This window comes from Mobula birostris, chromosome 2 (assembly GCF_030028105.1).
Source record: "Mobula birostris isolate sMobBir1 chromosome 2, sMobBir1.hap1, whole genome shotgun sequence".
NCBI lineage: Eukaryota > Metazoa > Chordata > Chondrichthyes > Myliobatiformes > Myliobatidae > Mobula > Mobula birostris.
In genome coordinates, this window is record NC_092371.1 from 50,720,736 (window position 1) to 50,743,503 (window position 22,768).

The 22,768-nt window shown below is 38.8% G+C and overlaps 1 protein-coding gene across 1 annotated transcript in view; it reads right to left on the reverse strand.

Moving 5' to 3' along the window:
* The window catches only part of prex1 (phosphatidylinositol-3,4,5-trisphosphate-dependent Rac exchange factor 1), a 209,983-nt gene that overhangs the window by 47,716 nt on the left and 139,499 nt on the right, over nt 1–22,768 (reverse strand). The window contains exons 18-22 of the mRNA XM_072240694.1: nt 21,024–21,172; nt 17,363–17,445; nt 10,470–10,606; nt 6,897–7,083; nt 2,888–3,054 (exon numbers count right to left, since the gene is read on the reverse strand). Coding sequence (XP_072096795.1) covers nt 2,888–3,054; nt 6,897–7,083; nt 10,470–10,606; nt 17,363–17,445; nt 21,024–21,172 — 723 coding nt within the window. The remainder of the gene's footprint in view (nt 1–2,887; nt 3,055–6,896; nt 7,084–10,469; nt 10,607–17,362; nt 17,446–21,023; nt 21,173–22,768) is intronic.

The window sequence follows — 22,768 nt, forward strand, 5'->3', positions numbered from 1 at the left end:
GGGTCCAGTGAGATGGAGGAACTGAGCGAAATACATGTTAGTAGGGAAGTGGTGTTAGGTAAATTGAAGGGATTGAAGGCAGATAAATCCCCAGGGCCAGATGGTCTGCATCCCAGGGTGCTTAAGGAAGTAGCCCAAGAAATAGTGGATGCATTAGTGATAATTTTTCAAAACTCGTTAGATTCTGGACTAGTTCCTGAGGATTGGAGGGTGGCTAATGTAACTCCACTTTTTAAAAAAGGAGGGAGAGAGAAACCGGGGAATTATAGACCAGTTAGCCTAACATCGGTGGTGGGGAAACTGCTGGAGTCAGTTATCAAGGATGTGATAACAGCACATTTGGAAAGTGGTGAAATGATAGGACAAAGTCAGCATGGATTTGTGAAAGGAAAATCATGTCTGACGAATCTCATAGAATTTTTTGAGGATGTAACTAGTAAAGTGGATAGGGGAGAACCAGTGGATGTGGTATATTTGGATTTTCAGAAGGCTTTTGACAAGGTCCCACACAGGAGATTAGTGTGCAAACTTAAAGCACACGGTATTGGGGGTAAAGTATTGATGTGGATAGAGAATTGGTTGACAGACAGGAAGCAAAGAGTGGGAATAAATGGGACCTTTTCAGAATGGCAGGCGGTGACTAGTGGGGTACCGCAAGGCTCAGTGCTGGGACCCCAGTTGTTTACAATATATATTAATGACTTGGATGAGGGAATTAAATGCAGCATCTCCAAGTTTGCGGATGACACGAAGCTGGGTGGCAGTGTTAGCTGTGAGGAGGATGCTAAGAGGATGCAGAGTGACTTGGATAGGTTGGGTGAGTGGGCAAATTCATGGCAGATGCAATTTAATGTGGATAAATGTGAAGTTATCCACTTTGGTGGCAAAAACAGGAAAACAGATTATTATCTGAATGGTGGCCGATTAGGAAAAGGGGAGGTGCAACGTGACCTGGGTGTCATTATGCACCAGTCATTGAAAGTGGGCATGCAGGTACAGCAGGCGGTGAAAAAGGCGAATGGTATGCTGGCATTTATAGCGAGACGATTTGAGTACAGGTGCAGGGAGGTACTACTGCAGTTGTACAAGGCCTTGGTGAGTCTGCACCTGGAGTATTGTGTGCAGTTTTGGTCCCCTAATCTGAGGAAAGACATCCTTGTCATAGAGGGAGTACAGAGAAGGTTCACCAGATTGATTCCTGGGATGGCAGGACTTTCATATGAAGAAAGAATGGATGAACTGGGCTTGTACTCGTTGGAATTTAGAAGATTGAGGGGGGATCTGATTGAAACGTATAAGATCCTAAAGGGATTGGACAGGCTAGATGCAGGAAGATTGTTCCCGATGTTGGGGAAGTCCAGAACGAGGGGTCACAGTTTGAGGATAGAGGGGAAGCCTTTTAGGACAGAGATTAGGAAAAACTTCTTCACACAGAGAGTGGTGAATCTGTGGAACTCTCTGCCACAGGAAACAGTTGAGGCCAGTTCATTGGCTATATTTAAGAGGGAGTTAGATATGGCCCTTGTGGCTACGGGGGTCAGGGGGTATGGAGGGCAGGCTGGGGCGGTGTTCTGAGTTGGATGATCAGCCATGATCATAATAAATGGCGGTGCAGGCTCGAAGGGCCGAATGGCCTACTCCTGCACCTATTTTCTATGTTTCTATGTTTCTATGTAATTCCAGGTTAATGGTCGTAATAGTCATAATGAATTCAGTCAAATTCTCCTCATTAATCCACATCATTACCGTCAGACTCTGTTAAGTACAACATTCTGCTATCATAACCCATAACTACTGTTAATTCCATGACTCACTGATTGATTCTGAAGCTGCAGCCAAGATCCGTCCTACAATAAATAAGGGCTCAATGTGCTCGTCAACAGGCACGTTCTCCTCAATTTATTTTGGCACCAACATATCTGAACCACTGATATGGATTTACAACAGAATGTTTAAAAACTGGTTTGGCTTACAGTAACCTGAACCTGATTGTGTCTCATACCCTCCCTCCACTAAACTCCCAGTTGCTTCTCCATCACTTGCCTCTTCCTCCACTGAGGTCACTGCTGGGTGTGCTCTGTCCTATAAAATGGCAGACTTTGACCTTCCTCAATGGTAAATGGTTTATCTATTTAAGAAACAGTAGCATTTCTTTGGAAACATCATCTATCACTAGCCAATGCAGCTTGACTTGTACTGATCCTTCTGAGTATTACACTGCAATCAATAATAACATCGACGCTTTTTCCAAATACAATTCATTCCTCAGCACCACAGAAATGAAGCAAACCCCTCACAAATTGTACAAAATAAGCTATAATTTGGTGACATAGTGTTGTGCACAGCCTTTAAAATCAAAGACAGAGGCATTGTTAGTAAAGATGCCTTCTCAAAGCATCAGTAGCCAAGGTTTAAACCTGACCAGTAGTATTTATATAGATATGTTCTCCTTATGACTGTGTGACTTTCTCCTGAATGCTCTAGTTTCCTCCCATATCCCAATGACAGAGGTTAGGAGGTTAACTGGCCAAATAAAATTGCTCCTAATATGCAAGCCAGTGGTAGGATCTGGGGCAAAATGATAAGAATGTGGGAAAAAGAAATTGAGATTGGTGGAAGTGGATGATTGACAGCTGGCGTGCACTCAATGACCTGCTTCAGTACTGTCAATGACTCCTCATGAATTCTGGATGTGGAATAGAATTCACTGCCGCTAGCGAATATAATGTCTGGCACTACCTATTGGAGACGAGTTTGTCAGCACATCTCACAAAGATAGCGGTGACATTATTTATAATCTGCCTTGGTTAATAATTGGAAAATAATTCAGTATTTTACAACATACACAAGAAATAGAATTTTAAAGGGTTAATTGAATAATCTGTACCTTTGCAGTTAAACTGAAGCATCCCCTGGGCTCCAGCATTTTTTCCTTGACGTGACATTTGATTCCCGTAGTGCTGACGTATTCATAGATAACGCCGTGCTCCAAGTGCACATTATCCACAGTCATGCTGACTTGAGAGGTAGCTCCATCAGCACTCAAATTCAAGTCTGCAAGGTTTGAAAAATGATTACTCCTCAAAGGTGCAATTCAAATTAGCCTCAGTTATTCACTTGCTAAATTATGCATAATAAACTGTCTTTTTTTATTTTTTGTCACTTCTCTGACAGAGGTCAGTATTTACTGTGTCAACCAGAAGGACAGATAAATTATGGAATTAGTCAGGCCAACTTCTGTTCTGTATTTAGTTTGTAGATTGTTTATAGGAGATTTCTTACACATGCCAAGACTGCATCATACCGTAATGCATTTAAAAGGATTTGAAAACAAGCCAGCCAACCTGGAAACAATTAATCCAAGAATTTTATCTGAAAAATTTCTCAAACACATGCACATACAGAGAGTTGTTTTTGAAACATACTTGAGACAATTTGTGATGTGATAAGACCATTAACCACTTTTCTAGTAACTTGGGCTCTAAAGGATGGGGTGGGGGTAGTGGAAGGGTGAGGAAACAGAAGATAGAATGATGAATACACACTAAAATTATTGAGGGGTACCGGTAGTTAGCACAATACTGGTGCCTAGTTGGAAGAGTGCCATGGCTAAGAAGTGTGTCATGGCAATGGTGTTCAAAATGGAGATAAGATTCAGTAAGGACAATATCATTTGGAAGTATGGAAATCAAGAGGGCAAATTAGAAACAACGTATTTAGAAGTAGAATAGCAAACCGGTGGCTTCACACTCAGACAGGATAAAATTCAAACTCCCTTTGCATACTGGGCCAATCTAAAAGTAAGACTATTAAGGTTTTTTTTCCAGGTAATGTTATCAAGGACTAGGAGCACACAAGATCAAGAACACTTAGAATATTGTGTTCAGCTCAGGTCATCTCATTACAGGGGTGATCTAAAAGTTTTAGGGAGGATGCAGATGAGATTTACCAGGATGCTGCTTGGATTAGAGAGCATTTTTATGAGGATTGGTTGAGTCAGCAAGGACTTTTCTCTTTGGAGTGAGGGAGGAAGAAAGGAGACTTGACAGAGCTGTACAAGATGATAAGAGGCATGGACTAAGTGCATACCCAAAGAGTTGTTGCCCCCAGGATGGAAAATGTTAATATCAGAGTATAATTTTAAGGTAACTGGTGGAAAGTATTGGGGGGGGGGGCGATGTCAGAAGCAAATTCTTGACACAGAGAGTGAGGGGCGCATGGAATACCCTGCCAGAGGTGGTGGCAGAGGCAGATACATTAAAAGGCATTTAAGAAACTCTTAAACAGGCACATGAATGATAGAAAAATGGAGGTCTATGGGCTAAATTGCTCTTAATAGGTTAAAAGGTCAGCATAAACTGAGCCAAAGGGTCTGTACTGTGTTGTGGTGTTCTGGGTTTTAACACAGAACAAGGCATTGCTCTGGATTTGCTCAGAAGCATTTGCAAATCCATTACATTTTTCAAGCAGCTCTGCACTATTTTATATTTTTGTGCATGCAAGCGTTTAAGTCCCACAGTTTGAGCCACAGTTCTTTGACCGTAATTTCACACTGTGTTCTATATGAATATCCAGCATCAGGTTGGACCTGGTAGAGCATGTGCTCTGCTATTCATTTGATTAGTAAAGAATAGCCATGAGAGTGCTACAATGGTAAGCCTTAGTTAAACAGACAAATAAATTCAAAATAATTAAATAGTTCAGTGTGCTTTTAGGTGTTTTACATTTACTTTTAACAGCTTTGAATGTCTAAAACCTATCTATTCTAACCATTTCAATTCTGCTCCTAGTGTAGGAAGGTCTGGGGTGGGGCAAGGGGTGGTAATTCAATTAACCCATTCAGTTTCTACTTAAAAATGGCAAGGTTTTTCTTTGAAAATGCGGGTTTCTTTTGACCCACCCTCAAGATTGCAACACAGCAAGAAAAACCTCGCCACTGTGCAGAGCCTTGTCTTAAACAAACCGACTGACTCTTCTCCAGCATGGTACAGCTGTTCAGAGCACCCCAGTTAAGGACAGAGTTCATTCAGAAGTCAACACCAAACTTGGGCTCACTGCAAACGCTGAACAATCATAAATGGTGGTGATGTGGATCAGCCATTGCCTAATTGAACCAGTGAATATGTCCATGACACCAAGCTGTCCATCCCTTTTCCTATGAAATCTATTTTGCTGATCACCAGCACATTTCTGAGATGACCGTTTCAGAATTTTACAGTTGAAAATGTCCAAAGATTGTGCATTACTGACTGAAACATAGTTAATGCGAACAATGAAAACGGGCAATAAAAGTTCACTTCCCTGTACTTAGAAACCCTTACTTTGATCTATTCCACTGCTTACTGTTAATAATATTCTCAAATTCTGAGATACTGAATAGCATTATCAAACATTAAACACATTGGAGGACAAACTACATAACATGTTCACAGCAAAGTCAATGAAAGCTTGAAAACAACATCTTCTAGAATTTCAAAACTTGTAAATATTAGGGATGGAATGGAATTTAGAGTTGCATAATGGTGCAGCTCAAGGAACTCGGCTTCAATCCCAACTTTCAATGCTGTTTTTGTGAAGCTTGCATGTTCTCCCTTTGACCATAAAGATTTCCTTGGGATGCTCCAGTTTCCTCACGTGTCACAAAGATTTGAGAGCTGGTGGGTTAATGAGCCACTGTAAATTGTTCCTAGTATATAGCTGAATGTTCGAATCCAGGGAAGGTTCATGGGAATTAGAAATGGGAATATGATTGGATTAATGTAAGTACATGGTTGATAGACGAACCTGGTGGGCAAATGACCTTTTTCTGTGATGCATTGCTCTATACCCTCCTCTCTCCTTCCATCACCACCACTTCCCCCACATAGATTTAAGCTATTGCAAAAAAAAATAATTTTAACAGATACAAAAAAAGGCTTATTCTGAATGAACTGGAATATGCTTAACTGTAAACAATTATAAATTACTATGGAAATACAGTATGTCCCATACTAAAGCAAACAACATCAAAATCCTCAGTTTTAGGATGTTCATACTTTTCCTCCCTCATTCTAGTCTGCACTGTAGGAACTAATTTTAAAGGTATGCTGATTTTGAAAGAAAAATTCTGAGGAAAAACTGGATCCTTAACAACAAAACCAACTTGGATTTCTGAAAGTTACAATAAAATCTGCCAGTCAGATAAATGAATGGCCTCCCAAAAGCACACCTATTCAAAGAAACAAAGAAATCTTCACACTATGTGGATCAAACACACACAAATTCAGCATTTTTAAAATTCAAGGCAGTGACCACAACCTATCTATAACCCACCCTTGCAATCCAACACGGTAAGAACATGTTTTCATCCCTCTGAGTTTCACCAATTTGTGGCCACTGGCAGCCAGAGCAAGAGCCACACTAAACATGCAACCACAATGCAAACTTAGTTCTTGCAATGGTGCGGATGAAAATGAAACTGTTTTCCATCTTCCTTTGCAGGTTTTAAAGGCCAAAAAAAATCAAAAGCTAAAAAAACTCAAAAGCCACTTTAAAGTTGCTTGATGTTTTCACACTGAAAGTATTAGTACAGGCCACAAAATTGTAATACCTGAGTGACTGAACTCTGTGCTGGTGAATTTCTACCAGCTTGAAATACAGACCTTTACATAGTGTGACTTACAGGTTAACACCATACTATTCGTGTAATTAAAACAAAATTTAAATGCATTAGCTGACCTCCCCTCTCCCACCACCCCAATTCTTGGTTGTACAAGTATTACTTGAACTGAAAGGAAATAGGCAAGAAGTTACTTAATTCATGTTAAGTTGACAAATCAAGAACTTTAAACCCAAAGGACTGGGTGATTGAGAACATAAACCTTAGTCAAATTCACTTGCAATTAACCATTGCATACCTGCCTCCTGTCCACTCATGCCACCGTGATCAAATACTTTTGATTGATTAGTTGAGACATCTAACAGCTTATCATGCAGTGATAAATCAGAAATGCTGAATAGGCAATCAGTTTTGGCCTTTGTCTGTGCTGCCTCTTCATCCACATCTTCAACCGTTCGATAAATCCAGGTTCCTGATCCTTTTCCCTTGAAAAAGCAAAAATGCATTAGGATTGTTGACCCACTTTTGTCTGAGCAAATCTCTTCTTAAAAACAGGCAAACTAATTTAAAACAAAAAAAGTTTTCATTTTCATGGGTTAATGAAATCTGTATTTGCTTGTATTCATATTTTGCACACAATCAATGAAGTTCTTGTAAGTGTTCTTGTTAGGCCCATTGTTTCTGCCTGCTCCTGCCCCACTAAACACATCTCCAGATATCTTGACACCGTTTTATCCCCTTGGTCCAGACTCTGACACTTCACATGCAGTTCATCACTAATTTCCCTGGCCCAAATCGCCTTATTTTCACCATGGTCATCCAGTCCTATGCACTTCCATTGCCCATCATGAAGGGCTTAAGGCTCGGTTTCTTTTCGGACACAAACCCAACTAGTTCCCCCCTACCATCTCGCAGAACTGGTCCTTATCCTCACAGTTTTTCCAAACTAAAGATGTAGCTATGGGTTTTCACATGGGCCCTAGCAATGACTGCCATTTCCATGTTCCTAGCCTACACTGGAAATGCTCCCCAACTTTTCATCCATACATTGACAACTAAGTTGGTGTTGCTTCCTGCACCCATACTGGGCTCATCAGTTTCATCAACCATGCCTCCAACTTCCACTGTGCCCTCAAATTCACTTGGTCCATCTCTGACAGCTTTCTCAATCTCTTTGTATCTATGTATGGAGACAGACTATCTGCTGATAAATTTACAAACCTACTGACTCCCAGTTGTTCTGTCTACACCTTTTCCCACCAGCCATTTGTAAAAACGCTATTCCCTTCTCTCAGTTCTTCCATTTACGCAACATCTGTTCTCAGGAACAAGAAAAAATCTGCAGATGCAGCGCACACTAAATGCTGGAGGAACTCAAGCAAGCCAAGTACAGTTGACCTTTCGAAGGGTTTCAGCCTGAAATGTTGACTGTACGTTTTTTTCCATAGATGCTGCCTGGCTTGCTGAGTTCCTACGGCATTTTGTGTGGGTTGGTCTGTTCTCAGGATGAGGCTTTCCATTCTAAAATATCTGAGGCACCCTCCTTCTTTGAAGGATGGGGTTTCTTTTCCACCACCCATTATTGTCGTCCTCAGCCATATCTCCTTGACATCTCACACATCTGCTCTCACCCTATGCTCCTGCCATAAGTGTTGCTCTTGTCCTGACTTACCACCCGACATGCCTCTGTATCCAGTACATCATGCACAGTAACTTCTGCCATCTCCAAAGAGATCCTACCACAAAATACATCCCCCCACCACCCCCTCACTGCACTTTCCACAGGGATTGCTCTCTACATGACTCTTTTGTCCACTCATTCCTCTTCACCGATCTCCCACTTGGCACTTATCCCCATGACAGTGACGAATGTTACACTGCCCCTATAACTCCTCCCTCACCACCATTCAGAGCCCCATACAGTCTTTCCAGGTGAGGTGACATCTCACCTGTGAATGTCAGGGTCATCTACTGTATTCGGTGCAGCCTGCTCTACATCGGTCAGATGTGATGCAGATTGGGTGACAACTTTATCAAGCTCCTTCGCTGTATCCTTTGCAAAAGGCAGGATCTCCTGGTGGCTAACTACTTCAATTCAACTTCCTGTACGCACTCTGATAAATCTGCCCTTGGCCTCCTCTTCTGCCACGACGAGGACAAACTTGATGGGTTGCCTGCAACCTGATGGCATGAACATCAATTTGTCTAACATTCTCCTCTCTTCCTCTTTCTTTTTCCATTCCCTATTTTGGTTACCCTCTCAGCTCATCTCTTCTCCTCACCTGCCCAGCACCTCCCTCTGGTTCCCCACCTCCTTTCCTTTTTTCCATGGTTCATCTGTTAGATTCCTCCTGCTTCAGCCCTTGAGCTCTTCCACCTATTACCTTCCAGCTTCTTACTTCATCAGTCATCCCCTCCCACCCATCCACCCTCTGACCTGGTCTTGCCCATCACCTGCCAGTTTGTACACCTTCCCTCCCCCACCTCTTATTCTGCTTCTGGCCCCTTACTATCCTGTCCTGATGAAGGGTTTTGGCTCAAAATATTAACTGTTTATTCCCCTCCTTAGATGCTGCCTGACTTCCTTCAAAATTTTATAGTGCATTGCTCATTGAATAGTTTGGCAGTTTTCTTCACTGAACCAGAATCACAGGAGAATGAAGTGAAATTAAAATATTTTAATAATATTAACAGCTGCTTTGTGCAAAGGATTAAGTATTATTCTTTATTCCAAAAAAAAAACTGATCTTGTTTCTGTTTAATTCGGTATTGCTTAATGCCATTTCCAGTACACAGGTGTAAAGGAAAATGAAATAATTGTTACTCCAGATCTGATGCAGCATATAAAATAACACCAAGATAAAGAACACAAAAATTTTTAAAAAACAATAAATATAAATGCATATGATAGCTTATATACATGGATTAATTGTATGTACATAAAGTGACACTAGATACAGGAGTATCTGTACATAAGGTAGCTCTGACAGGAAATGATAAAGTAGCTGTGGCGGGGTGGGCTACTGGGTGGAGGTGTTGATCAGTTTTACTCTTTAGGGAAAGTAGCTGTATTTGAGTCTAGTGCAGATGATACATAGCCTCCTCCCTGATGGGCATGCGCAGCCTATAACTAGGCTGTGTGGAATAGTTCACGACATTGATAACCTTTTCCCAGCACCTTTCTGTCTATATGTCCTTGTTGACTGCTGTCAATGATTCGTTGGGCTGTTTTACCCGTTGTAAAGCCTTCCTGTCCGCCGCAGTGCAGTTTCCATACCATGCAGTGATGCAGCATATTAGGATTCCTCTACTGCACAATGGTAATGGTGAAAAATAGATATAAATGACTTATCATGATCAATACAAAGAAACTCATTTACTAAGGAGCAATGCTAAAATATCTGGTGGTCTAATAGCACAGTTTCCTATATTATGAGATTTAAAAAAATTGATATGTCCTGATGCAACCAATAGTAAATGAAAATAATTAGTGAGAGACAGAATGGATTAACATTCCACCAGATGTAGTAGATACCCCCATAAGTGACATAATGCCATAAGTTTGGCATTCTGTTAAAGGCGCTACACAAACTAAGCTTTGATAATTATATGTTCTAGAGAGACAAGCAAATTCAGGTGGTTTCCATTTTGGTGCATGTGCTCTTTCAAACAAATATAGGGATTAGGAAATGCAACTTAATAAAATATCCTCAGGCACTCAATTAAATGATAGTGAAATACAAAATCAAGATCTACCTCAGTAATGAAACTGATTGAGAGATACTAAAAGATTCTCAAATGACTAAAGGTGGTGTGCAATAACAAGACCATTTCATGGCCAGTTAGGATTATGTTGTCTTGTGTTACTTACCTTTAAATGCGGCAGATTCTTTTTGTGTGTTGTGAAGTATTCAAGTACTGCAGTATAGCTCTCTTTACTAACATTACCACCATTTACTTTCAAAATACACTGGCCAGGGAGAAGGCCAGCTGCAGCTGCCCCAGAGCCTGCAAGATAATCAGATTCACATTGTGGAAACTATTTGCAATTCAAATTTCTCAAAACAACAAAACTCCACATTAAATGTAAAAACATTTGAATAACTTAGTTTTGCTACAAATTCTGCAAGAACACAAATGGTTCCAAAGCTTTACTGATCAAAGTGCCAGCTCTCATCATTGGGCGTATTGTGAAGTAAATAGGTTTATTTTAGTGGGATAGGCCAGGGACTATATGCAGAAGTGGAAAATGAGGAGTTGGGGACAGCCATTGTGACACAAATGATAGAAAATACAACATTCAAATAGATAGTATGGTGACAATGGAGTAGAATGAGGAACTTCCTAAAAATGGAGGAACTCTCCTAGGACTCTGAAATTAATACAGTAGATTCCGGTAATTGGAACACATCAGTACATTTTGGCCCAATTAAGTGGTTGCCCCAAATAGCCAATTTTCATGGAAATGGGTAAAAAGATATAAAGAAGATATACTACAGTTTAACTGAATAATAAATTATGTATTTAAATGAAATACAGAATTAGAACACAATCAATACTACTACAGAACTATAAAACTTTGTATTAGCTCCTAACGCTTATCAACAGAAGAAATCATCGTGTACGCTGCAGAGTTCTTTTGATTGACTGAAAATGAACAAATTCAGCATAAACACCGAGTACAGATAATGGGCTGCCTTCATACAAAGCTTTTGATATTGCATCCTCGAAATATTCATTTTCATTGTAACATTCAAGATAATAGTTGACACCTTCAAATTCTTAGTAGTTCCTAATTTGTTGAAGTAGTGAAATAGTTTCATTTTCACTGCCAGCAGTTTCTGGCATCTGCAAGCCCAAGTACTTGAAACCTAGTAAGCAAAGCAGTTCTGGGTGGTCTACTGCTTATTTCTCACCAACTACCAGCGATAAAAATCACTGCTCTTTGGACACAAACACATGCAACTGACACTATTTAAAAATCTGTTTGCTTTAAGCGCAGTATAGTGTCTAATGGCCATGAAAGTACATGCGACTGATGCTAGTTATAAACTGTTCGGTGACAGTCTCCTGTCCTAATTTAGGGGCATAGAGTCCTAAATGAATCCTGGCAATTTTCTCAGTTAGCTTTTGTTCTTTAAGAGTTGTCCCAAATAAGTAGCTTCCCCGATTAACCAATGGCCCAATTAACCAGAATCCACTGTATCCATTTAAATCTGTTCACATTTAGTAGCATCAATAAACTTGACCCAGCTATTAACAGTAAACACTTCAGGAATTGAATGTACGGAACTACAGGGAGGATTTAATCCACAAATGAAACTATTACACAGCTGGAAGAGCTTTGTATACCAGTACGCATAGACAAAAAATTAAGAAAACACATGAACTTAAAATACAGTACATCCAAGTATGTCAATAAATCCTGTTTTCACTATACTCCTCTCCCTTGGTTTGCCTGGATTATGTTACATTCATTCATAAAGACTGCTTATTTAAGTCCATTGGTCAGTAAAATAGAGAAAGACAGAAGTGAACGGAAAGACTGTAGAATAAACATCTACAATTTCTGACAAGACAACATGCTGAATTGCTTCATGACTGTTAACCTTTTCAGCTTGTGCAAATCTTTTAAAGACAAATAGTTTATCCTATAGGCTACCTACATACTTATTTTATAAAACTGTAGAATGAAACTGCTTGGCAAGGAAAAGAATAGAAACCCATTTTGAACTCTCTTCAGCCAGACTCAAGTCAAGTGTCAGAATGGTATTATGCTACATATTTTCTCAATTATTTTCTTTGAAGTGAATGCTTCACATTTTGGCTGGGAAAAAAAAGCCTTGATACATATGGTTTATAATCAGTTGAACTCAGAATCCCAAAGTTCACATACTTTGATTTCAATAGCTCTTAACCTAATCACTGCAGAAAGTTGTTTGCAAGTACATATAGCAATTTCCTGTATTATTTATTTGCACAGAGATCTGCAGGTTAGCCCTGCTGTGTTCCTTGAAAAACATGTGCATCATGATTTTATGTAAAGCAAAAACCTAGATCCTCTTGAATCCTATGTATTCCTATGGTACGTTTTCTCTCAACAGTAACAATAAATTTGCAATTGCTGTTTCACAGTGTGAGGATGGGGGTAAAAAGAGTAGCCCTCAAGAGATTTGCTTTGGAAAGTGACAAGACGATCTCTTAAGTGGCTACAGATGCTTTTGGAGACACAAACAACTGCAGATGCTCTTTACCTCACAGCCTTCGAACTGAATAGAATAGTAACTCTTAAATAGTATCAAATATAGTTAATAAACTATTTGGTCTTTAAAAAAAACAGTCTGTCAAACAAGGTTTTGAAGATAAGATATTGAGGCAAACAAAGTTGATCTGACCTGGTGAGCAGTGGAATGATGCAAATCATAGATAACCTGCAAACCATGGAAGTGGAATAATATAACACTAGACGAATGGTACAGTAATAGCCCAGGTGATTGCTTTTATAGAAGATGGGACAGAGGGAATGGTAAAAGAAACAAGTCAACCTGAGCAGTGGACTGAGTAAATGGTTTCAAGTAGCCTTGGACTTATGTTCAATTTTCTATTCCTTCAGACTGAACTACCTGCTCTTCCACACAATCAGTTTTGAACAACCAAAAATACTGCATATTCATACTGTTATCTTCTGCAGTGTACAAAGTGAAAATATAATCAGAAGTAAATCAAACAGAGGCAAAGAATACATCAAGGGTGCCTCCTACCACTACGAAGGGTCTTCGTTTGTAATCATTAACTCTGTTTTCTTTTCCACAGGTGACATCTGGCCTGCTGACTAGTTCTAGCAGTTACTATTTTTATTTTAATGTCTAGCCTATTCATATTTTCCCATCAGCGCATTATTCCTGCTTCCCAAGGTCCTTACAAAAGGAAAAAAAAATCTCATGCTTCCTCATAAAAGTTGCCGGTGAATGCAGCAGGCCAGGCAGCATCTCTAGGAAGAGGTGCAGTCGACGTTTCAGGCCAAGCCACTTCATCAGGACTAACTGAAAGAAGAGAAGGGTCTCGGCCTGAAACGTCGACTGTACCTCTTCCTAGAGATGCTGCCTGGCCTGCTGCGTTCACCAGCAACTTTGATGTGTGTTGCTTGAATTTCCAGCACCTGCAGAATTCCTGTTGTTCATGCTTCCTCATATCACCTTCATTAACTTGCCACATAATTATACCACGACTATGAAACTCTAGATTTTTCTTAACCAAACCTATTACTATGTTCTTAGCTACACAAAATCTTTCCAGTATTTTAAGTATTAACCCAACCAAGTACTTGTGTCTGGACAGCAGACTCCTCTGAGGAACTTAAGATCTTGCTGGAGTGTTTGGACGTGAATCCACCGTTTCAGCTCTCTCACCTATTCACTTCAATTTCATTCTTTCAGCAATGAAGAGCCATATTGAGGATAACAATTTTTTAAAAATTATTTTGATAATCAGAATATATTAACCTCAAAATTAATAACATTAGAAGCTTCCATGATGGTCAAACAATTGAAGGCGAGTTTGTTTTTCTTGCTTTCAAAAATATGTATTAGGAAACTTCATGAATAAATTTAATGCTCATATTCATGTTGAATATTGTTCTTTCTGCAATTCTTCCTTTCAATAGAAAATGTATCTAAAGATAGTAGCAAAGTGTTGAACTGTGTGGGCGATACAAAGTGTAGGGTTTAGCTTATAATTGTCAGAAAAACTTAAATCAATAATTTATTCAAAATAAAAAAAGGTCCGCAACATTTCTCCCTCAAATAATTTTGCAACCCCACTAAACATTTCTGCTTCTCCAGAACAGTCTTTCACTTTCCCGGTAATAAAACCCTACTCTCTTGCTTTCAATTGGGCTATTTCTTTGCCAGTTCGAGCTTCTTTCCCTCCATGTTGAAAGAAAACTAAATTACAGGTCACCAAGCAAGCACTTGAAACTTAAGGTTACTGTAATTGTAGAATTGTAAAAGCACCATGCTGAGATTTTTATTGATGCTCTGAATGTAGAGCAAATACTGAAAAGCTAGTATCTAATATGAATTTGAAAACACAGTTTTGCACGTTGATATATTAACATTGTATTTTAAGCATATCACATATTGGTCACAGCACAAAAGGCCTTTTGGTCAATCAAGACTGTACTAGGTCTAACAAAAAGCAATCCATCTTGTCCTTCTCCATATAGCCCTGAAGATTCTTTTTTTTCAGATACTTATCCAACTCCCATTTTAAAACTACATTTGAATCCCTTTCACTATAACTTTTGGAATCATATTCCAGGCCCTAAACACCTCCTATTTAAAAAAAAACCAAGCCACTCTCAGTTCTTTTACAAACAAGAAAAAAAATCAGCAGATGCTGGAAATCCAAGCAAGGCACACAAAATGCTGGAGGAACTCAACGGCCAGACAGTATCGATGGAAAAGAGTAAAGCCAATGTTTTAGGTCGAGGTCCTTCAGCAGGACTGGATTAAAAATAATGGGAGTCAGAGTAAGAAGGTGGGGGGACAGGAGGAAGAAACAAAAGGTGATAGCTGAAACTGGGAAGGGAGGAGGGGTGAAGCAAAGAGCTGGGATGTTGATTGGTTAAAGAGATATAGTGCTGGCGAAGGGCGAATCTAATAGGAGAGGACAGAAGGCCACGAATGAAAGAAAAAGAGGGAGGAGCACCAGAGGGAGGTGACAGACAGGCAAGGAAGTAAGGTGAGAGCAAGAAAAGGGGATGGAGGGGGGTTCATTACTGGAAGCTTGAGAAATCAATGTTCATTCCATCAGGTTGGAGGCTACCCAGATGAGTCCAAATGACCCTCATCTCTCCTCTTAAAACTGTGGCTGTTCAGATGTCTACTGAATGTTTTGATTCCCTCTTGTGTTTGCTCTAAAGCCTTTGCTGATTTTCTCTATGCCCCTCTCGTTTCTGCTTTTTTCTAAACTTCCCTTTGAACTTACTGTAATCAGACTGATTCTCACTTGCCTAAACAACTAGCATTTGTCTTGGGGCCTTTTTCAAGTTCTGTGGTGGTCAGCCATTGTGCTCTGGTCAAATTTCTTTACCATTCTCCTTCATGGAAATCTATCGAGAACGTGGCCGAATCATTTCCAACTTTAAATGGTTGCCTTTGTTTAATGATAATTTTGGCTGCTAAACGTCAATTCCAAATTATCCAGACTAGATTTCTTCTCATCCTTATGAAGAGTCTCTATTTAATTGAATATTTTTACCTTGGATTGGTCCAATTTCTTTCCATAGTATTCTAAACCTTGTGTAATGATGCCTGCCTCCTAGATACCACCTCACAATTCTTGCTCAACTTGGTTTGTCCCATTATTCACGACATAATCTATAATTGTCCAACTGACAAACACCCTCAACCCTCAAAATAACTGCGAAAGTGGGTAAGATAAATGATCACTATTGGGGAAGTGAGTGGGTGACATGTGCTTGTGCATTTCTTAGCAGATGATTAAAGGCAGTCAAAGTAAAAATTATAAAGGATCAATCTGCCATTTCGTTAGATAAAATCAACCCCATGCTTAAGAAAGCAAAAGAGAAATAAAAGTGAAATTCAGTAAATATTTCAAAATGCAACAATTTCAAAAAGAAAAGCAAGCAGATACTCCAAGCAATGTTAGATAAGCACAGGATTTGGGTTAAAAAAAAATCCATATGCCAATATCAAGAGCAAGGATGAACATAAATGTTCCACGAAAGAAATACATTGTGATGTACACATAGATTCTTCTCTTACAGTTAAATTGGCACATGTACATCAAAACAGAGTGAAATGTGTTGTTTGCATTAACAACCAGTACAGTCTGAAGACGGACTGAGGGCAACCCACAAGTTTTCAATATAGAAACTGGAGTAGCCATGGTAGCATGGTAGCAGTTAGCACGACACTATCACAGCCCAGAGCATTCCAGAGATCCGGAGTTCGGAGATTAAATCCGGCACTGTTTAGTTAGGTGTCTCTGTACATCCTCCCCATGGAATGCGTGAGTTTTCTCCAGGTCCCTTGGTTTCCTCCCACAGTCCAAAGTAGCACCAGGTAGGTTAATGGGTCATTGTAAATTGCCCTGTGATTAGGTTAAGAGTTAATCAGGTTTGTTGGGGGTTGCCGGGGTGCCACAGCTTGAAGGGCCCAACAAAGATAGATTGGATATAGATGGGATTGACAAATAGATAGAGCAAGAGTGAAGAAGAGGCACACAAAGACTGCTTTTGCAACTGTTGCTTAACCTAAGACAAAAATAAAAACTGCAGATGTTGAAAATCTGAAATAAAAATAGAAAATGCTGGAAATAATCAGCCACACAGGCAGTAGAAACAGAAATAGAATTAACATTATATGACCCTTTATTAACTGTTGCTTAAGGTCAATTCAGAAATGGGGATCTGATTAATGGGAAGTTGTCATACGCTTGAATGACAGAAAGATAAATGAATTTGCAAAGTAAGGCTCAAAACGAGAGCTGAAAGTCATAGTTAGCTGCTTTTCACGAATTGATAGTTCTAAAGATTCAAAATGGATTTGGCATGAAACAATTGTACATTTTTTATGTGTGTTGCTTGAAATTCCAGCATCTGCAGATTTCCTCATGTCTGCATTTCATAACTTGACATATAACAGATAACGCAACAAATCTGTGGATATTTCTAAAGAGAAATAATATTCACATCATGAAATCTAATCCAAACCACATCCTGATGTCAGCATATCTTACCTTTCAGAACTGCATGAACAAATGGTGGAGCAGTGCCACGGATCTCTAAGTTCAGTCCTTCAGAGTCTGGAATTTTGATTATCCTAGATCAACAACACAAACATTGGAAAGCTAGCCAATTTCAAATACACATTTTGTTAACGAATATTTACAACATTCCCAGGCAGGTTATAATTCTTGATGCACCTTATCATTATATAACCAATTGCCATGAAAATTCAAATAGGAAGAAAAGTTGTTATTAGACTTGCATCAATCCAAGGATCTGAGCCATTAACAGCAGTTTAATAAAAAGTAAATGAAAGCTTTTAATGCCTTAAGCTGTGCCAAGGCACAAGATTTCAATATTTTAACTCTCAGAAGTCTTTGTAAAAAAAAAAGGACTTCACAGTGTGTAAAAATGCATCAACTACAACAGTTAAATTATAATACTTAGTACAAAATGAAATGAGGGAAGCAAGAATATTAAAGCTAGGGCATTTAAAATTGATCATAATTTCAAAAAAATAAAAATATCAACAAATCAAATTGCAAAGAAACATATATTGTATCAAAACCCCTCGTTCCAGTTTTTATGCATATTGGAAAAATTCTCTTTGCATTTATGGAAGGCTTTCTTGAACATAAATTCACAGACAAGTCCAGAATGATTTACCACCAGCCAACAGTGTTTCCTTTTAGCCGAAGTGACTGCAAGGATGAAATTTGGACAGTTTTTAAAAAAGGTTCAAGCTTGATATAATCAAACCCAGAATATCTGAAGTAGAAACAAAATTTCTCTCTACTTCAATTTTAGCAATATTTGCCAAGATTATTTAGTGTAGAGCTTTGATATACTTCACAATAGAAAATCCATTAACAACAATTATTGCTGCATAGCTGAACACCAGCTAAACATTTGTATTTTAAGGCTTAAAAGTAGATTTTAAAATATATTTGATCTAATGTGGACAACATACTTTTAGCTTTAAGTTGGTGCATAACATCAAAAATTTATTGAGGTTTTAAAAATACTGCCAGAATATCTCCCTGAATGAAATACAATGACAGTTTTATTAGTAAGGTAACACTTCAATTCTAAGTAATTGTGATAGAAGTGCTAAATGATTAAGATCTAATTTCACCTTTTAGGTGTCAAGAGGATGTTTGACACAAATGGTCTTGCATAAAATATTGAGTAGTTGCATTGTCGAGATATGCATAAAAACAAAAACCACAACAAAAACACTTAGCTCATTGTTTCCAACTTACTTATCTAAGTTGAACACAGCAAAGGTTCAAAGTTTCAAAGTACATTTACTATCCAAGTATGTATACAATCCTGAGATACGTCCTCCCGCAGGCAAACAAAGAAACACCATGAAACCAGTTAAAAGAAAACATCAAACACCCAATGCACGGGGAAAAAAAATCACAAGCAGCAAAAAGTTAGCAGCTAAGGCACAGACTATTAAACATCAAACCGCAGAGTCCCCAAAAATGGTCCAGGAGTGTCAGCCACTGAGTCAGTTCAGTTTCAGTTCAGTGACTGCCAGCCACAGCTGCAGAACCAGTTCCGCAGCAAAGTGCCTCGATCAAAGCGTGCAAATCGCAAAAAAGAGTAGCCAGAAACACACCAACCGAAGAGTCTTCCAAAAGTGAGTCCACGGAGCGTGGTCAGCACTGAGAACATCAAACATCAAACCACTGAATCCCCCAGAAAAGAGCCCTGCAGCCAAGAGTCCCCTGCGAGGCAATCGAACCTAAGACCCCTGCAAACCTCTGGCAGCAGCAAGAGAGAGACCAGCAAAGGATAGCAGACGGCACTGAACACCCACTCGCTTTCGCTCTAGTCCTCGTCGATTTCAATCTTGTTCAATGTTTTAATCAGCAAGGAGTAATGGAGCCAACCATAGGTTCACATTCCATCATTAGGAAATGACAGCCGCACACTCCGCTCTCAATCTTGCCAGATTTCTCAGGAGACAGCAAAAGCACCAGATCACTCAGTCAGGCCCAAAAGTACATAATGAAAATGGAAATTACAGACTGCAACTGATCGCAGTTCAGGAAAGGAAGCATACTTACAAGAAAAAGTAGCAGCTTTGTGATCTGTCTGCAGGATTTCGCCATTGGTCACATTGGTTAGGTGGCTCCATCTTGAGAGCCTACCAAAGTCTAATGCTGAATGATTGAAATGCATGCCTTTTCAATAAGCTATGCTCCTAAAATACCAACTTAAATCTATTTCTTCAGGTATTCATGTGGAAAGGAATGACTTGATCAATGATAGTAAGCATGGACTTAAATGAGAGAAGGCAGGAGAAGGGGGTTGAGAAGGATAATAAATCAGCCATGATAGAATGGCAGAGAATCGATGGGTCAAATGGCCTAATTTTGCACTTATGCCTTATAGTCTTCATGCCTGACAAACTTGATTAACTTTCAGAGGTAACTAGGATTGAGGATGGTAGCACATTTAATGAAATTCACATGGAGTTCAGAAAGACATTTGATGAGGTCACCCATGGCAGACAGAAAACAAACAGCAGCACTGGAATATGAAAGAAACTGGCAATGTCACAAAACAAAGAGTACAATCAACAGGTGTTTATATAAAAAAAAACTCTGTCAATCAAGGATGCAATGGACTGAAAGGCATCCCTCTGTGTTAGAACATAGAAATCTACAGCACGTTTCAGGCCCTTTGGCCCACAATGTCATGCCGACCATGTAACCTGTTCTAGAAACTGGCTAGAATTTCCCGACTGCAGAGCCCTCTAATTTTCTAAGATGTGTTGTCAGCTTCTATAATTCTGAACTCCCAATTATCGATTACTCCAAATAATAACCCATGAATAACATGTCACAAATGTTTCAATGCAGAGGTTCCTATCAACAAGGAATTCATTGAATGTGGCAGTCAGATCTTAATTAATGCTGCTTGTTTTCTTATTAACGCAAATAACAGTTCCATGAAGAGGCAATCCTTTCTTGGAAGAGCAGGGATTTGATGCATGGGTAAAATAGGCAACTTCCAAAACTATGTCATGACTTAAAGCAACAGCTCATTGTATTTTTGGAGGAATACCACACCGTACAACAGAACACCATCCTGCTACCTATGGCTAGAAAGAAGTTAAAAATTACCAAAAAAAGGTTGATCCTAGTTACAATGAGTCACAACTCCTTGAACTTTAAAATCTTGCTTCATATCCTGAATTAAGCTGATGGAACGAAATTGTTCTTGGTATGGTTGTAAAGCAAAGAGGAGTTTGAAAAGTTTGATGCTATGACAGACAATAACACTGGTAAATAAATGAAAGTATTGAAAAGTTACTCAACTGCAATCAATGGTGCAGTTCAAGAAGTTAATTTTAATGGTGTGGCTGTGCGGAGACAGCTTTACTCTAGGCAAATGATCAAATAGCCAATGCCAATAGCAAGTGTTTCAATATGCAAAACCAACACCCTGATATATGCCAATTTACGATTGAAACAATTGGTGAGAAAACAGTTCAAATGCAATGCCTACAAAGGCAATATTTCATGCCTATCTTAACACATCCATTTTTTGTAAAATGTTTATGCAATTAATATTTAAGTTCTCATCTGTGGAAAAGGAAAAATGACTAACACTACTGTTTGAGCAAACTTTGGCTGGTCATATGACATGACTCACTCTTTGGGTTTCGTTGCAACCAGCACCCTCAGTGGCCTTTGACTACAATGCAGCTGATGTAGAATAGTCTCTACTTCCACAACTGGCCGCAAGAAAACCAAATCTTCATTAATGGAGTAAATCTTCCTTCCAACCTGAAGACCTGCCACCTGTAACAGAAATGAAGCACCAAATATTTCAAACCAATCCAAGATAGATATTTTTTAACTGGCTGACTAACACCAACCTACATTTGTGATATAAAAAAAGATAGCAAAGGTCTACTATTTTTAACCAAACGAAAGTAGCAGCTTGTGTACATATTTACTCCAGTATGATCAATTTTTTCCACAGCAGAACACCAATACAACAGGATTTTATATGGTACCACTTTTTATATAGTGGTATATGTACGTATTATATGCAAAAAAGATTTTGTAGGCCAGTTCCAGACCATGAGGGGAAAAAAAAAGTTGAAGTCAAATAATACGTTAGACGGAAGCCAAACTGCACAGCAAACAAATTCATGCCTCAAATCAAAGCAAGCCTTTTTATTGAATAATGGACAATTCATTGATAGAAGGCTTTTACAGAAAACATCTTAATTAAGCTTCTCACCATTTCCCCACCCATTTCGTTTTTAAATAACTAATATCCTGGCTTACACCAAGTACATCTGCTCGGCTTTTAAACAAGACTGTTACATAACAGTGTAGCAAGGCACTGTGATCAGCATCTTGAACAATTCCATCGTTTATTACCAGATTGCCAATCTGTATTTAGTATTCAAGTCTCTAATCTACTGCATTCACCACTGTTACCAGAGCTGCTTTGAAAGCAAACTAACAAAAACTAATTTCTCAAAGATTTTTTAGAACTCAAAATAAATTAAGAAAAGGAAACAAGAGTTTTTGGAAAGGTTTTCTACATGCAATTTTAGCATTCGTTACATTAGGATGCACGTATGCAATGAGCCCTTATATTCACAAAAACTGCAAATACTCAGTGATCTGTAAAATATTGGTGAAGATGGTATCTAAAATGCAGATTTGCACGAGTTGCTTTAAAATTAGCATGAAAACAAGGTGAAGTGTGAGGAGAAGTAACCAGCATAAAATAATTACTGTTTGATTCCAACCATGGCTGTCAGTGAAACAGAAATCACAAGAAGCATCACAGTCACAAAAATATGTTAACACAAATTAGTAGAGGCCACACTTTTGAAGTGCTCATAATGTACTTATGAAGGTGAACCTACACAAATTTAAACTAACAATGAAATTATTTTTCATTTGTGATGCATAAAGAGTAAAAATTGTATGTTATTACTATTAAGGGCAAAAAAAGCGCCAGCTCTGCATCTAAATAAGAAATGCAGTATGTTCCAGGAAATGCATATATTAAGATGAAAGTAAAATCTCAAAGAGCTTCTTCTGGATCATGGGAGAGCGCACAAGCACAGCTTTTTAACTAATCGATATTTTGCTGTCTAAATACTCATACTGTGCTGGCATTATGCAATTTCATTGTTCAAAAGAATGAGAATAAAATCGTTGGACTCTGGCATTTCTGCATTTGAAAAAGATTTTGCAAAGTTTAACCATGAACACTTGTATAGACTTCAACGACAGTTGACACACTATTCTGCTTCCAAGGGGTCATCATAATCTCTGAAACCATAACAACCACTGAGTAGGATGCGGAATGTTTAACTGAAAAACAGTTAAATTTGTGCAAAGGTTGCACAGAGCAGTTCAAAATTCAAG